Genomic DNA, 15,404 nt, shown 5'->3' on the forward strand with positions numbered 1-15,404 from the left:
AAGACCCAATGTTTTGTGGTGAAATAGAAGGATCCGCCTATTGCCTCATCCGACATCAGAAAATGACACTAAAATTCTAATATTTCAAGCGAATCGAGTGTAGCTCAGATGGTTATATTCCTTATAATGAAAACAAAGTCACAAGGGCTGCATGAGAGGAGCGACGGTGGCGGCTCTAGGACACGGTTCGTGTACTTCCGGACATCTCGCTTCCTCGCGCCGTCGGCTTTGACGCACCGCTGCCACTCGAGATCATCGTGACCGCCGGCGCGGCGGCTATAGGCCATGGCTCGTGTACTTCCGGACATCTCGCTTCCTCGCGTCGTCGGCTTCGACACACCGCTGCCACTCGGGATCGTCGCGACCGCTGGCACGGCGGCCCGAGCTCCACATCCCACGCCACATGGTGGACTGTGGCGGCGGATTGGAGTCACCAGCGGCGAGAATTTGAGAGGGGAGAGGAGGGATTGCGGCCCCATATACTCACCGCGAACCCGTAGTTATACTGCGCGAGGGGAGGGGGTGGTTTCCGGGCCACTATAAAACACTTACGGGTCGGGGCTATACGAGGCAGCATCCTGTCGTCCGACTCGGTCGTAAACCGATTAAACACGCGATGAGCTATCCCGTCTCGCTCACTTCACTCGCTGCGCGTCGCGAAAACCGGAAAGCTGAGGCGGACAGACAGCGACCGCCGGCGCCTCCCAGCCTCGGGCTGGTCGCCTCCCCTCCCCCATGGACGACTTGACCTCTTCTTCTTCCCCCTTCCCCCCTCCTCCGCTCGCTATACCACGCCCACACCTCCTGCTGCTACGCCACAGCCGGCCGCAGAAGTCACGGCCGACCTCCGCGTCCGCACGGGTGCCAGCTATACAGTTACAGTTAGAGACAGTGCCGTTCGCTTCTTGGGTGCGCCGCGATGCCGCCGGGGGCGGGCCGCCGGGCGGCGGTGGACGTGGAGGACCTCCTGGTGCGCGTCAAGAACGGCGCCGAGCCCGAGCTCGGCGCCGTGGCGCGGGAGGTAGCCGCGCTGGCCGAGGAGGGGAGGCTCGGCGGCGACGAGGATGATGGGGTCCTGGTGCCGGCGCTGCTCGCGCGGCTCGCTGGCGCCGGGGACCCCGAGGTCAGGGTCCTCGTCATGGCCGCGCTGCGGCGCCTCGCGGGCTGCGCCGGCGGCGAGACCAAGGTGAGCGAGCGGCCTCTGTTTGGCCTCTTGTGGCCGTGCACCCTATGTGTTCGATGGTATGCTCGTGGACGGATGGCCTTGAATGTCCGCTTCTTGGGGAATTTGGAGGCTGCATTTAGTGTTGTCTTGGATCATGGAAACACGGAGTGTCTTCATAGTTGAGAGCTGTAGGAATTTCGACCTGTGCCCAACCGCTCGCCGCACGGCACAGGGGCTTGCAATCGACAGCTTGCTCTGCCAGTTGCCTGTGTCTACAGCCTTGACAGGGTCATATATTTTCTGACAATAAGGATATGACTAGGAGTACTTGATTATATAAGTTTTTCATTTTGCAGAATATGATGGTTGAAGACTAGTAGTTGATCATCAGAGTACAATAAATAACGAACCCGATCATGCTTCCCAATATGATTGTATTTTCCGCATGGCTTTGCAGGAGAGGATGGCAAGCATTGATGCGCTTTCAAGCATCGTACGCTCCTTATCTAGAGATGTCGACGAGAGAATGGAAGCAATTGTGCTGCTATTGGATTTGTCAGATATTCCACAGGTCCGGCAGAGGATTGGCAGGATCAAAGGATGCATAGTGATGCTGGTCACGCTGCGGAATGCACATGAATCAGGCACCTATGATGACGCAGAGAAGTTGCTGCACATTTTGTCTTGCAACCCACAAAATGTGCTGCTCATGGCAGAGGCTGGCTATTTTCGACCATTGATACATTACCTGAAAGAAGGTATTTTAATTATTCTACACTCTGCATCACACGGCCATTTTTTTATAAGCACACTGCCATGTTCTAGCATATGTAAGTGTGAGTTATACTGGCATTCTTCAAAATCAGGGGGTTATGAGCTTCACCCTTCCTATTTGATTAACCAATTAAGAGCTTCTCAAAATGCACATGTGAGATCCAAGCCATAAAATTGAAGACGAGGTCATGTAAAACCATGAAAAATAATGCCATGAGTAATAATAGAGTGCAACCCAGAACTGTGAGAAGAAACAGGACAAGACTTCGAAATTAATCTGATTAGTTGAATCCCCCCTTACTTCAGCGCAGCTGTGTGTCATCTAGCTACAATGATGTTTTAAGGTTTATTTTCTGATTTTACAGGTTCAGATATGAACAAGATCCTCATGGCAACCGCTATTTCTAAGATGTTCCTCTCTGAACAGATGAAATCCTCCCTTGGAGAAGATGGAGCAGTCGAGCCCCTTGTGGAGATGTTTAAATCTGGAAACCATGAAGCCAAGCACTCAGCCCTAGCCGCCTTGCGTAATCTCTCTAGCTCTCTGCAAAACGCAGAACTTTTGATAAATTGTGGCATAACTGGATCACTGCTTCAACTCCTTTGCTCGGTCACGTCAGTGCTCATGACCCTTAGAGAGCCAGCGGCAGCTATACTCTCAACTATAGCACAATCTGATTGTATCCTCCTACATAGGGATGCAGCTCCTCAGATGCTCTCACTTCTTAACTTATCGTGTCCAGTAATTCAGCTTCATCTTTTAAGGGCCCTCAATAGTATTTGTGGGCACACAAACGCTAAGAGGGCTAGAGCTAAAATTAGACAAAATGGTGGAGTGCAGCTCCTCCTGCCATTCCTTAGAGAAAAGAATGTTGGCATCAAAGTTGCTGCTTTGAATTTAATGTTCCATCTATCGAAAGATGCTTCACAAGAATTGGCCGAACAGATCAGGGAGACCCATCTTGATATCTTAGTGAAGATTATTGCTTCTCCTACACCTGGGATTGCCGAAAAGGCTGCAGCTGTTGGTGTCCTAAGTAACCTCCCGGTGGCAGATAAGAATATCACAAAGTTTCTCACACAAGCAAACTTGCTTCCAGTTTTGATCTCCTTATTGGAGGCAAACATCTCAGCATCTCCGTCGCCACAAAAAATGTGGTTACTTGAGGGCATTGCTGGTGTGTTAACCAGGTTCACTGTTTCTTGGGATAAGAAACTACAAAGCTTAGCAGTTGGACATGGGGTAGTTCCTTGGCTCGTCAAGCTGCTTTCAGAAGGATCAGTAAAGGCAAAGTCTAAGTCAGCGACATCCTTGGCTCAACTGTCACAGAATTCAGTAGCATTACGCAAGGCAAAATCCCCAAGGTGGCTTTGTGTTCCCCCATCAGCTGAATCTTACTGCATAGTTCATGATTACCAGTGCACTGTCAAAAGTACTTTCTGCTTGGCAAAAGCTGGTGCTGTCAACCCACTGGTCCAAATACTAGAAGGCGAAGAGCGAGAAGCAGATGGATCTGTGCTGGAAGCGCTGGCTACCCTCGTGCAGGACGAGATCTGGGAGAACGGGAGCAGGGTGATAGAGAAAGCATCGGGTGTCCACGCTCTGCTGAGAGTCGCTGAAGCAGGCGAGTTGACCTCCCAGGACAAGGCGATATGGATACTGGAGAGGATCTTCCGTCTCGAAGAGCACAGAGAGCAGTACGGCGGGATCGCGCAGGCTCTGCTCATCAATCTCGCTCAGAAAGGCGACCCTGTCCTGAAACCGATGATTGGCAGGATCCTTGCTCACCTTCAGCTGCTGCAAACGCAGTCCAGCTACTTTTAAGCATAGCCGTTGTGCAGTGATGCTGGTTGAATGACCTGGGCAACCACCGGTGCCCCTTGAAGGATGCCTGATACATATACTTGACAGGATGTTTGAAGTGCAACATCTCCTTTGTCAAGCAAGATGTTTATCGATCTCCCGAATTATCTCTAAAGGGAGATTTTGTTATTGCAGTAGTGTCAATGGCTGTTCTGTATTTTCCTGCTCATTTTTGGTTAGTTAAAGGAGTGTGTGACTCCGATGAGAGAAAGATGCAAGTTTTATAGCTTAGGTTAATTATATGTTCAGCGAGAGATACTTCATTGATATGTAGATATATACATGCAACCATTGTTTTGTACAGCACATTTGTTCGACTCCCAGTGATTGTAAATTGAGCTACTAAGAATCCATGATTGCAGACAGCCGCTCGGGCAGCGCAAGTTGCTTGACTTTTTTTTTTTCATTCGATAATGCTAATTGGCGAATGTTCGCTGGGAAGGAACTCCCAGCGAACGCCCTTGCAGCCGTTTCATCTAAGTAATTGCCACCCCCCAGGTTCCAGATCTTCTAGTTGAAACATCTCCTGTATCTAGGAGAGACCTGTGGACGAGGGATTGCGTGCAGATTTTATTTTTTGGACTGCAATAGCCAGCGAACGTTTGCTGGCCAGGAGGACATTTGTGAATGACGCGGTTCGTAGTTTAGTGTTTTGGGGTCGCATTTTTGTCTTAAAGCATGATATTTTGTTGATTATAGTGTATTTTTCATCTGAAAACTGCCACCATCAGATCTTGATCCTGTGGCTATGAGAGGCGGCTATGAGAGGCTTCGCTGGGGATTTCCTCCGGAGGAACGGTCGCCAGATAACATTTCCAAAAAAAATTCCCTCCGAGGACTTGCCAATGTACGATCACCAATGACTATTAAGGACTTCCGATCTCTTGGATCTGTTAGAAATAGTTTAAACCTGCTATTGTAATCTCATCTGTATCTATCTCTACTCTCTCCTTCTCTCGTATTCATCCTGGTCTCCTGTACGACAGTTGTATCCTAGCGATCGACTGCTTCTTGTACCTTACGGCATATTACGCCCAGATCAATAAATACCCACGCGGCTCTCCTCCTGGAGAGTAGGAACGCGAGCCTATTCTCTTCCCGATCTAGCTACCAGAAGCAATCCCCATCGCCATGTCTTCCAGCTCGGCCCCGATCGTCCTCAACCTTGGACCTCCGCCGGCCGAAAAGCTCACCAAGGGGAACTACCTCTTGTGGAAGGCCCAGGTCATGCCCGGCCTGCGAGGAGCGCAGGTTACGGGGCTCCTGGATGGAACTGGCGCAGCGCCCCCGGCCACGGTGGAGCAGCAGAAGTCGGACAAGACCATGAAAGTGGTACCCAATCCACTTTATGGGCCATGGCTATCAAAGGACCAGCAGGTCCTCAGCTACTTGATGAACTCCCTCTCCAAAGAAGTCCTGGCGCAGTTCGTCGGTAAGGAAAACACCTATTATTTGTGGACCGGGATTACTACTCTGTTTGAATCGCAGTCTCAATCCCACATCACGAACTTGAGGATCGCCATCACCACGACGAAGAAAGGCACCATGTCCAGTAGCGCCTACATCTCCAAGATGAAGAGCTTCGGGGATGAACTTGCGGCGGCAGGGCGTCCGGTCTCCGATCCAGAGATGGTGGACTACGTACTCGCTGGATTAGATCGTGACTACGACCCTGTAGTGGCGGCCATTGGCGCTGTCAAGACCTCCATCAACGCTGACGAGCTCTTCGCTCAGATCGCCGCTTTCGACCAGCGCATGAAGATGCTGGGAGATGGAGGTGAGGCCGGCTTCAACACCTTGGCCAATCTGGCGTACAGGGGCCGTGGCCAGTACAGGCCCAGGGGTCGTGCTCGCGGAACCAGGGGGCGCGGGCGAGGAAGGCACTCTCCGTCCGCCCCAAACAACAGCAACAGGGGGGCTCGAGGTGGGCGTCCCCAACAACAACAACAGCAGCGCCCAACGCACCGGGACTATCCCGAGTGCCAAATCTGTCTCAAGCATCATTGAGGAGGTGCTCGTGCATGCTGGGATCGATACGAAGATGATGAGTATGAGAAGGAGGCAAATGCCGTAACCGACTCCTATGGCATTGATACAAACTGGTACGCAGATACCGGAGCAACAAATCACATCACGGGTGAGCTCGACAATGCCCTCTCCACCCCAAAGTGGAGCACCTGCATTGCCCCTCTCGAGGCCAAAACTAGTGCTTCTTTCAAAGTTCTTGAGGTGGCGATAGAACTAGGTTTTCACCGAGTTGCAATTTTTTAGACCAAAGACATCATAGTGTCGGCCGAAGCTAGGCAACAAGGTACATGGGAGTCTAGCTGCGGATATCATCTCTACAAAAATAGCTCGCACAAAAGCAAAGACTAACTACAAATACAAGGAGCTAATAAACAAGCTATCTTTGGTGTGGTATGTGCGTGGGGGTGGAGGGTGTGCTACTGCAGCGTGTAGATCTCTAAGGCGCCCCATAAGAGACTGCATTGCTGCATGATTTCGTTTGGCCAAAATTTTGAAGATAATATTAGTATGGTGCTTAGGTAGTTCAATTATACAATTTTTCATAACATTCCACAAGCACAATAAGCAGCCGCAAAAGGAAATTAATTGATGTGAATGGACTATTCAACAAGTTACTCATAGAAAGCAAAGAAATATAACAAGTTTCTAGGGTTGCAAGTGCACCCAAAAATCTCACAGAAACTAGACGGACTTAGCTGGGACGCGTTAGGAAAAAAACGTGGTTAGCATTCTCAAGCAAGTCGCAAGACACATCACCCATCCGACGGTGCATCCTGTTTTAAGAATCTGACAGTTGGACCATTGGATGGCAACCAGCCCTTGGTAAGATGCAAAACGAAAATCGTTGGCTTGGGAGAGAGTTGGCATTTCCAATTCTTCTTAAGGCCTTGTTCGATTAATCATCTCTCCAAGAAGATTGAAGATAACTGTAGGGGATTGAGGGGGATTTTGCCTTTTAGGGGATTTAATCCCCATCAATCCCCTCCAACCGAACAAGCCATAAAGATGGAGTCTAGAAGGCCAACGTATGTCGTTTGGGATAGTTTGCTGTGCATGGAGTTGGAAGAGTAAGAATCAAACGGCTCAGGAGACCAAGGGATGGAGTATAGAAGATCAATTATGTTGAGTTTCATTGGGACGTATCTTCTTGATCGAAGGACGGGCAAAAGTTCAGTATGACACCAAAATTGCAGGGTAATCATGCATAGCGAACGTGGACGGGAAATGATCCTTGAGAGTGGTGTCACCCAGCCACCGATCCATCCAAAAACAGGTAGTCACCCATCGCCCATGGAATGGTTTGACCCCATGATAAAGTAGTGTTTAATATGATGTTAGCTACTCCCTTCGTCTGGAATTATTTGTCGCGGAATTGAATAAAAATAGATGTATCCAGAACTAAAATACGTTTAGATACATTCATTTCTCAAGTATTTTCGAACGGAGAAAGTACATTATAACTGAGAGTTGCCCTACCTTGAGGAAGAGAAAATGTCTTAAGCACACATATACTTAGCAAGCATGATTGATTTTCATAAGCAATCTTGACCAGAATAAAGTTTCCCATCTAGCCATGAGAGATATATTCATTAATTTAGAATTGATCACCCCTAGACCCCCGCGGTCTTTAAGGCGAAAACATTTTGACCAATTAATGAGGTGATAATTCCTTTTAGGTTCACTCCTCCAAGGAAGCATTCCCATCTTTATTGAATTCCCTATGGTACCATAACCATCATGAAGGATAACAAATCCATCATGTAAAGAGGAGGGCTTGAGAGGCAAGCATTAGTAAAGTGGACGCAAAGTATTTGCTCCCAAGCACAGTTGAACTTGGATGGACAGTAAATTCAAAAAAAATGGTAAAATAATTCAAACAAAACTGACTTTTTTGTGGCAAGCATTAATGAATTTTTAGAGCACTTGCAAAGTTTCATCATGAAATGGCACTCGTGGAAATCGTGGTATGAAAAAAAATCAATGCTTTAAATATGCTAATTTTTAAAGCATTGATTTTGTTTTTTGCCAGGACTTCCACAAATGTTGTTCTATGATGAAATTTTACAGGCAGTCAACACATTCATCAATGTATGCCAACTTTTTTTTATTTTCTAAAACCTTTTACCATTATTTTCAAATTACTGTTCACAGTAGGTGCTTATGTGCTGCAGTGCACAAGAGCACTTTACTACTCCCTCCGTTTACTTTTATAAAACGTTTCAGACAGCTGACATCGAATTGTTTTGAATGATATCTGATTTGTCTACAACGTCTTATGTGAAGAGGAGTAGTAAAGTCAAGTTTTCCGCGTGAAGATTAGATAGTCTAGAGCATATATACCACTCCGTCCATCCCTAGTTAGTAATTACTTATCTTAGATTTGTCAATACGGATATATCTAGATAAATTTAAGACAAATAAATTGGGACAGAGGCAATACTGTACAAAATTATGTGTATAGTTGTGTGTACCGCTAATCGAGCGGCTAGATGTGTTTGTTCAGATAGCGCTGTGTATGTGTATCGTTCTCTCGCCAGTGCCCGCCGTCACGGGCTTTCTTGGTCGCCGTCCTCTGGCGGCTCCCCTCTGCTGATGACCTCGGTCGTCGGTGGTGAGGGGTGTCGCCGGATCCACACGTGTGGGTAGTTTTCGGCCAAAGTAGCTTAGTTTTTAGGTTGTTCATCGTCTTGGCTTCGGCGGCGGCGATGACGGTGCTGAATAAAGTTTTCTCAAATCCTACTCCGCCGAGGTGATCGGTCCTATGGTTGGAGATGGATTTGGAATCAAGTTTGTTCAAATAAGGATGGTGCGGCGGCGGCATCCTCGTGGTGGACATGTGTCCTCGGGCCTCGCCATCACGACGACATTTGCTCCAATGCCGGCGCGGAGTTTGGGAGGTAGTCTAGGAGCGGATGCAGATTGTGGGTCTACATCGGCGGCATCTGGAAGATGGTGGATCTCATGCTGAGTTCATGGTATGTGGATGGCAGGTATGATTTCCTCCTCCGACGTCTTAGTCATGTGGGGGTGTCAGATCTGGAGTTGGATGGCGTGTCTGGGGTGTTGCCTCAGTCTGATTCGTTCGACGGTAATGGTTTCACCTTTGGCGAGCCACCTTGGAGGTCCGCAAAACTGCTTATCAGTGATGGAGCTGTGTCGAGCTCGAGTGGGAAGGTGATCCGTCATTTTTCTTTTGTTTGGTGGCCGCTGTGGTGGTGCCAAAGTCAGATGATGAGCGTTGGTGTCAAGCTCAGAGGTTTTCTTGGGTCTTGTTTGCACTCTTACTTCTTAACCGGTGTTCCTTCGTGGAAAGGCTTGTGTTCTGCTATTTTTTTGGTTTTTTTTGCGGTTGATTATTTTATTGGTTTTGCCAGGTTTGTATGTACATGGTTTGTACTATAATAATCCTTATAATATATATAGATGGATGAGCACATATTATCATAAAAATTGAAAAAAAAGATATGTTTGCTCTGCATAGATTTTGTGGCGTGCAACGTTGCAAAGGCTGAGCCGCTCAGGTGTCCATCCAAACAAACAAACAAACAAACAAACACACCAAACAGTCCAGATATTTCGTTGACAAAATGATGGCGGGTCAGCATCCAAAGTTCCAAACGGCGGCAGCGGAAAGCGGCACCACGTCCGGCCGCTTCGTGTCGCCCCGCGCTTGGCTCCGTATCCAAAGCCACGGACCCGTCCGAGGCCGACGAAGAAAGCGCAAAAGCCCAGCGTTCCACCCGAGTCCTCCGTCAGACCCGTGTGCCTGCCAGCAACAACCTCCCTCCCAACACAGCCTCCAGCCGCCGCGCCCTCCCTCCCCCCCAATCCTCGCAATGGCGGCGGCGCCCCCCCAGCCCGCCGCGCCCGCCCCCGCGAGCGGCGGCGACGCGTTCCGCCTGGGCTTCATCGGCGCGGGGAACCTGGCCGAGAGCATCGCGCGCGGCGTCGCGGCGTCGGGCGTCCTCCCGGCCTCCGCCGTCCGCACCGCGCCCCACCGCCGCCCCGAGCGCGGCGCCGCCTTCGCCTCCCTCGGCGCCACCATCCTCGCATCCAACGCCCAGGTCCATCTCCTGCTCCTCCCCCATCTGCTTGACCTCGCCCTCCCCCCTCCCCCTGTACTCGAAGCAGCCAAGCATCTCTGTCTGTCTGTCTGTCACGTGTTCATGCTTGAAAGCCACTCCGTGTCTCACGTGATGATTTTTTTTCCTTCTCGTCTCAGGTTGTCGACGACAGCGATGTGATCGTCATCTCCGTCAAGCCCCAGATTGGTAAGTGTGCTCACTAGTATTTTCATCAGCCCCTGAAGGCAATCAATCAATCACCGATGCGTCTCGCAAACGCTCTCCGGACATGGCATTTGCCAGTTACTCAAAGACTGAAAGCAACCACTGATGCCTCATATTTAACAATTTGGGCTTTTACTTCTGTGCGCTCATGAGATTACCGACATATGAAATTGCAGTCAAGCAGGTTCTGGTTGAGCTCAAGCCCTTGCTGTCTGAAGAAAAGCTTCTGGTCTCCATTGCTGCGGGCATCAAGATGAAAGATTTGCAGGTCAGTCAGTGTGCATTCAGGGTTTACTCAGCTTTCCTTTCTTAACTGGTGATTCAGGGTATTCACTGCATGATATAATTTCTAGCTATATTCCAATCGTGAAGAAGCCAACTGATGCCATGTTTCTGTATATGGGTTGAGCTGGACAAGAAACATCTCGCTTCACGCGAGCTCCTTTTTTTTTCCCTGTCTTTAGATTTATTTGCAGTATTAAATCCTGATCTCAGATTGCAATTTTTTAAGTACAACTTACCAAGCTGATACTCCATGTATATAGTTTGCGGAGCTATGACTAGATTTGTAAAGTTCACCTTACCATGTACTCCATTTGCCAAAATAAAAGCAGTTACCACGACTAGACGTTTGTAAAATTACCCTCCATACAAGTACCAAAGTTGAGCCATGCACTATTTTGCCTAAGAATAAGACTACCACTTGAGTTACTTAACATAGTATGACTGTTTTTGTCTTATGGTTTTTTTGCTCTTTTAATCCCAGGATTGGTCTGGTCAGCGCAGAATTATTAGAGTAATGCCAAACACTCCCTCTGCTGTCGGACAAGCAGCATCAGGTAAACATATGCAGATCTGTCTTCTGTAAACTTACTTCCTGTCTTGTAATCTATCAACTACACACATAATGCTGATATCGTGAAGCTATCAGTTGACCAGAATTGTGTGGTGATCTCCCATTAGTGATACCTTGAGAAAAAAGTGAACTCTAATTTCTTTTCTATTTCTAGTGTCTCTAATGAAATAACAAGGTTTACCTAACTGAAATGTCAAGGATTTTACTTTTAGAATCTTCAAAAGTCGGTCTGCTTTATTGATTCATTATTATCTACATATGTAAATTTGAAATTTGAAACGTGCAACACATTATCTACTTTTGTTTTTCCAGTAAAATGGCTACCATTCTGTGATGTTATGAATCTCTATTATTGGTAGAAATTTTATTGCCGGTGGAATTACTAAATGGAGGTAGTATCACTAGAAACATGCCATTTTTTACACATATGTTTCTTGCTGATGTTGTTTCATGTACTTAGTGATGTGTCTGGGAGAGACGGCTACCGAGAATGATGAAAACCGTGTCAAAAGCTTATTTAGTGCCATTGGAAAAGTTTGGACAGCTGAAGAAAAATATTTTGATGCGGTTACTGGCTTGAGGTATGTGACATATTCTATATGAAACTTTAAGGAAGCAATGCCAAGAGTAGGCCATGATTGGCTCAAGAATTAACATGCATTTCCATATATTTGAATACAGTGGTAGTGGTCCGGCCTACATTTTCTTGGCAATAGAGGCCATGGCTGATGGTGGAGTTGCTGCTGGGCTTCCTCGGGATCTTGCTCTTGGTCTTGCAGCTCAGACAGTACGTATCCATTCCATATTCTGTTATTTTACATAGTCCTTTGGACATTATCTTGCATAATTATTAAACTGGGATGTGTATAGTTCCTTTGCGCATTATGATTAATTGCATTTTACCATATCAACAATTATGATGTTCTGATCTCAATTTTGCAGTATCCTGTTTTTGTCATTTGTTGATCTTCTACATTTTCTCATTACCTCTTTTTGTCATATGATCTGTTGTTTAGGTGCTAGGTGCTGCAACCATGGTTAGCGAGACGGGTAAACATCCAGGGCAGCTGAAGGATCAGGTCACTTCCCCTGCAGGAACTACCATAGCTGGTGTTCATGAGCTCGAGAAGGGTTCGTTTCGTGGCACACTGATAAATGCCGTTGTTGCTGCCACAACAAGATGCCGAGAGCTCTCGAAAAATTAGTCCTCTTATAATCCTGGTAGCCATTGTTAGTTTTGCTACAATTCCAGAATAAAATGGTGGACATGATTTATGAGATCTTAATCTCAGACTCCAAACAAGTTATCGATAAATTTTCCTGGTCTAGCTGTGTGATGTTACAAACCTGTGCTTGCATACACAGAAACCAAGTGCTCATCTGACACTCAAGACAACATTAAATCACATCATTTTGTATGCTCAATCTGTCATCCATTTGGTATTGTCTCTACAAATATGTCATACACGCCCACAATTCAAGACACTACCTTATTATGAACAAAGTTTCCATTACAATCCGGTGTGCATCGCCATTTGCTATGACATATATATACAGAGAACTTACAAAGCCTTCAACAGCACCAAAATGTCACATGTAATTGCGAGAATGCCAACGATCTTCCGGAGACCATTTGTCTTCATACCTACCAAGCGAGTACCCCGCAGCAGGTATATCAGCGAGATGCAGGGGATCAGGTTCTATACCATAGTCTGTCAATGGTCGGTGCTCAAGGATCTTGTCATGTTCAGTAACAAAATCTGGAATCTCAACTTCACCCTTTTTGATGTCCCCCCATAGATACTCCAGCCGACTAACATACTTGATTTTCCAATACAACCTGCAATAGACAACCAATATGAGTGAGGAAGTATATACTGAAAGGTGACTACAGTGTGGCTGCACTAGGAGTGAGCAGTCTTCTACTACCTCCGTACCAAAATATAAGACGTTTTGCTACCAAAATGTCTTAGCATACCAAAACATCTAATATTTTGGTACGGAGGTAATAGTTCTGAGTAGCAAACTCAGATGATATGAGTTCAACATAAATGGTGTAAAGCAGCAGTATTGTATCTTCCCATCAATACAATATCTAGTCAAGTACACAAGACTGAACAGTAACAAATCAAGAAATGGATGAGTTGATGGTCTCTGCAATTTGTCTGTCACAAGTATAGATTACTTCTTATGATTCAGGAACGGCACAACACAACCCTGGAAACCTATTCGGCAAAATTATTCACAAACCAGAGAAGGTAAACAAAAACCATAATGCTTGTATACAATTATTTACTAGTTTCCTTATGTTGTTGGAAGCAAGCTCCTTGTGAAATGGTATGCAAGTTTTCTGGCTATCATTGTAAAACAACTCCACATATTTGAGCATTTTTAATGATCAAGAAATGCATGAGAGAAAACTGACCCTCCACTTAAGAAGAGCCTGCCTAGCGTGGCCATGGCGAGCCAAGAATAAAGCCCAGGATGAAGGAAGTAGAATATTTGCAGCCTTTCCTTGTATTCAGCTGGAAGTTCTTCATAAATCCCCCTCAAGATTGTCATTCCAGGATTGTTATCATCTGATTGTACAGTGGTGTGTACGTACAAGATGCAGAATGGACCCTCTGGCAACTCGGTGCGGAGCTTGTGAAACACATACCTCTTCAGACGTCCACCATCTATAACAGGAGCTGGAATACCAAAAGAAAATGCCATGTGAGTGTTACAGGGAGTGGCAGGAACTAATATCACATTAGCGGCAGAGCTTGTAGTATTGGAACATCAAGTGTGTAGTAGAAGTTGTGAAGCTCTCTTGGTAGCTATATTTGTCAAATGGTGATCGTGTCTGTGAGCTGATTTTGGGAAACAATGCTAACTGACTGAATCAATTATCCAACGGGAAGTTAGGCCAATATGACATGGAAAGGAACCATCCACTACTAGAAAATAAGCTACATACAAACTGGTATGCTAGTTTCCTTATAAAATGGTATGCTCGAGTCTGCCAACTGATTTTTGAGAAATAATACTAGCTCCATCCCAAATTATTTGTCGCAGAAATGGATGTAAACAAATACGTCTACATACATCCATTTCTGAGACAAGTAATTTAGGACGGAGGGAAACTAATTTGCAGTACTGAATCTGTTATCAAACCTGAAACTACACCACTAGCAAAGAAGCCACATACATAGCAGATTACCAACGAAATGAACACTCATGAAACGTGCATCTCTATCATCCAGAATTTTTCAATTTTGACAATTAATCACAATAGAATGGCTAATTGCTGAGACATAGATATGCTTTAATCCTAGGTGCAGCATGCATTTTCTACTAACCGCAACGGCTTCACTGATTAATGATTCGCATCAAACCTTAACGCACACCAGCAGTCTGCCAACTGATTTTGAGAAATAATACTAATTTGCAGTATTGAATCTATTACCAAACCAGAAACTAGATCAACAGGGGATGGTACCACTAGCAAAGAAGCCACATACACAGCAGATTACTATCGAAATGAACGTGCATCTCCAACATCCAGATTTTTTCAATTTTGAAAACCAATCATAATAGAATGGCTAATTGCTGATATGCTGAAATCCTCAGTGTAGCATGCATTTTCTACTCTATACCTACTCGAGAATGCAGAGCTAACAGCAAAGAATTCGTCGAATGACTCGCACCAAACCCTAGACGCGCACCAGCAATCCCCAAATACCACCCGATAAATCCCAGGATGAGGAGAGGACGGAAAGTAAAGGGAGGTGTTTGGCGCACCGGGGAAGAACTTGCCGACGACCCGGACGACGGGCCGGCCGGATCTGTCCGCGCCCTGCACGCGGACGACCTGGAGCTCCTCGAGGTCGGAGAAGTCGTCGCCGAGGTCGGGGACGCAGTCGTGCCACTCCTCGCGGTCGGCGGGGGAGGTGAGGAGCGCCGCGCCGGCGTCCACCGCGAAGTCGGACCCTATCACCATCACGGAGAAGTCGCTCCCGCCGCCGCCGCCGCCGCCGCTGCCGCCCGAGCCCGATGCGCGCGCCATGGCCGCCGCTCCTGCTCCAGAGTCCCGAGAGCCCAGTTCGGCATGTGGTGCGGTGCGGTATGTGTCCACGCCGGCAACACACGACTAGCCCACAGAAATTTTATGGGCTGGCTTAGGCCCATGTAATACCCGAATCCCCCCTTGGTATATGTATGTGTATGTTTGTCTTTGTCTCAGGAAAAAAAAGTGAATGTTGATCTGAAAAACAAAAATGAAGACCAAATAATAATTAACAAGTACTCCTTCGTGAGCCCTCCCAAGGTCATCTGGGTTGGGTTAGGAGTGTAACACTTGTCGCGCTCTCAGTCGCCGCCACATGCCGCGCTGTAGTCAATCCCTTTGGACTTTGTTCTTTTATTTTTCTCTACACATTTTCAGCT

General features: G+C 46.9%; 3 protein-coding genes across 3 annotated transcripts; 2 read left to right on the forward strand and 1 right to left on the reverse strand.

Moving 5' to 3' along the window:
- The first annotated feature begins 640 nt into the window (after positions 1–640).
- Positions 641–4,167, forward strand: LOC119270466 (U-box domain-containing protein 24-like). The gene is made up of 3 exons (XM_037552474.1): positions 641–1,186; positions 1,623–1,923; positions 2,305–4,167. The coding sequence occupies exons 1-3, from the start codon at positions 920–922 to the stop codon at positions 3,762–3,764; spliced, it is 2,028 nt and encodes a 675-aa protein (XP_037408371.1). The 5' UTR covers positions 641–919; the 3' UTR covers positions 3,765–4,167.
- Positions 4,168–9,652: 5,485 nt separating this feature from the next.
- LOC119270467 (pyrroline-5-carboxylate reductase-like) lies at positions 9,653–12,304 on the forward strand. Its single transcript, XM_037552475.1, has 7 exons — positions 9,653–9,895; positions 10,054–10,102; positions 10,297–10,388; positions 10,887–10,959; positions 11,437–11,557; positions 11,658–11,763; positions 11,993–12,304. The coding sequence occupies exons 1-7, from the start codon at positions 9,668–9,670 to the stop codon at positions 12,179–12,181; spliced, it is 858 nt and encodes a 285-aa protein (XP_037408372.1). The 5' UTR covers positions 9,653–9,667; the 3' UTR covers positions 12,182–12,304.
- Positions 12,305–12,374: 70 nt separating this feature from the next.
- LOC119270468 (protein GDAP2 homolog) lies at positions 12,375–15,083 on the reverse strand. Its single transcript, XM_037552476.1, has 3 exons — positions 14,760–15,083; positions 13,402–13,666; positions 12,375–12,816 (listed from the first exon to the last, which is right to left on the reverse strand). Exons 1-3 carry the CDS (start codon positions 15,022–15,024, stop codon positions 12,567–12,569), a joined length of 780 nt encoding a protein of 259 aa, XP_037408373.1. The 5' UTR covers positions 15,025–15,083; the 3' UTR covers positions 12,375–12,566.
- Between the last annotated feature and the right edge of the window lie 321 nt (positions 15,084–15,404).

Source organism: Triticum dicoccoides, chromosome 3A (assembly GCF_002162155.2).
Source record: "Triticum dicoccoides isolate Atlit2015 ecotype Zavitan chromosome 3A, WEW_v2.0, whole genome shotgun sequence".
Classification (NCBI taxonomy): Eukaryota; Viridiplantae; Streptophyta; class Magnoliopsida; order Poales; family Poaceae; genus Triticum; species Triticum dicoccoides.

Coding starts and splice junctions, on each gene's coding strand:
- LOC119270468 (XM_037552476.1), bottom strand. CDS start 15,024: ATGGCGCGCGCATCGGGCTCGGGCGGCAGCGGCGGCGGCGGCGGCGGC. Junction 13,667..14,759: donor CGTCGGCAAGTTCTTCCCCG/GTGCGCCAAACA, acceptor TTGGTATTCCAG/CTCCTGTTATAGATGGTGGA. Junction 12,817..13,401: donor AGGCTCTTCTTAAGTGGAGG/GTCAGTTTTCTC, acceptor TGTCTATTGCAG/GTTGTATTGGAAAATCAAGT.
- LOC119270466 (XM_037552474.1), top strand. CDS start 920: ATGCCGCCGGGGGCGGGCCGCCGGGCGGCGGTGGACGTGGAGGACCTC. Junction 1,187..1,622: donor GCGCCGGCGGCGAGACCAAG/GTGAGCGAGCGG, acceptor ATGGCTTTGCAG/GAGAGGATGGCAAGCATTGA. Junction 1,924..2,304: donor GATACATTACCTGAAAGAAG/GTATTTTAATTA, acceptor CTGATTTTACAG/GTTCAGATATGAACAAGATC.
- LOC119270467 (XM_037552475.1), top strand. CDS start 9,668: ATGGCGGCGGCGCCCCCCCAGCCCGCCGCGCCCGCCCCCGCGAGCGGC. Junction 10,389..10,886: donor TCAAGATGAAAGATTTGCAG/GTCAGTCAGTGT, acceptor TTTTAATCCCAG/GATTGGTCTGGTCAGCGCAG. Junction 11,764..11,992: donor TTGGTCTTGCAGCTCAGACA/GTACGTATCCAT, acceptor TCTGTTGTTTAG/GTGCTAGGTGCTGCAACCAT.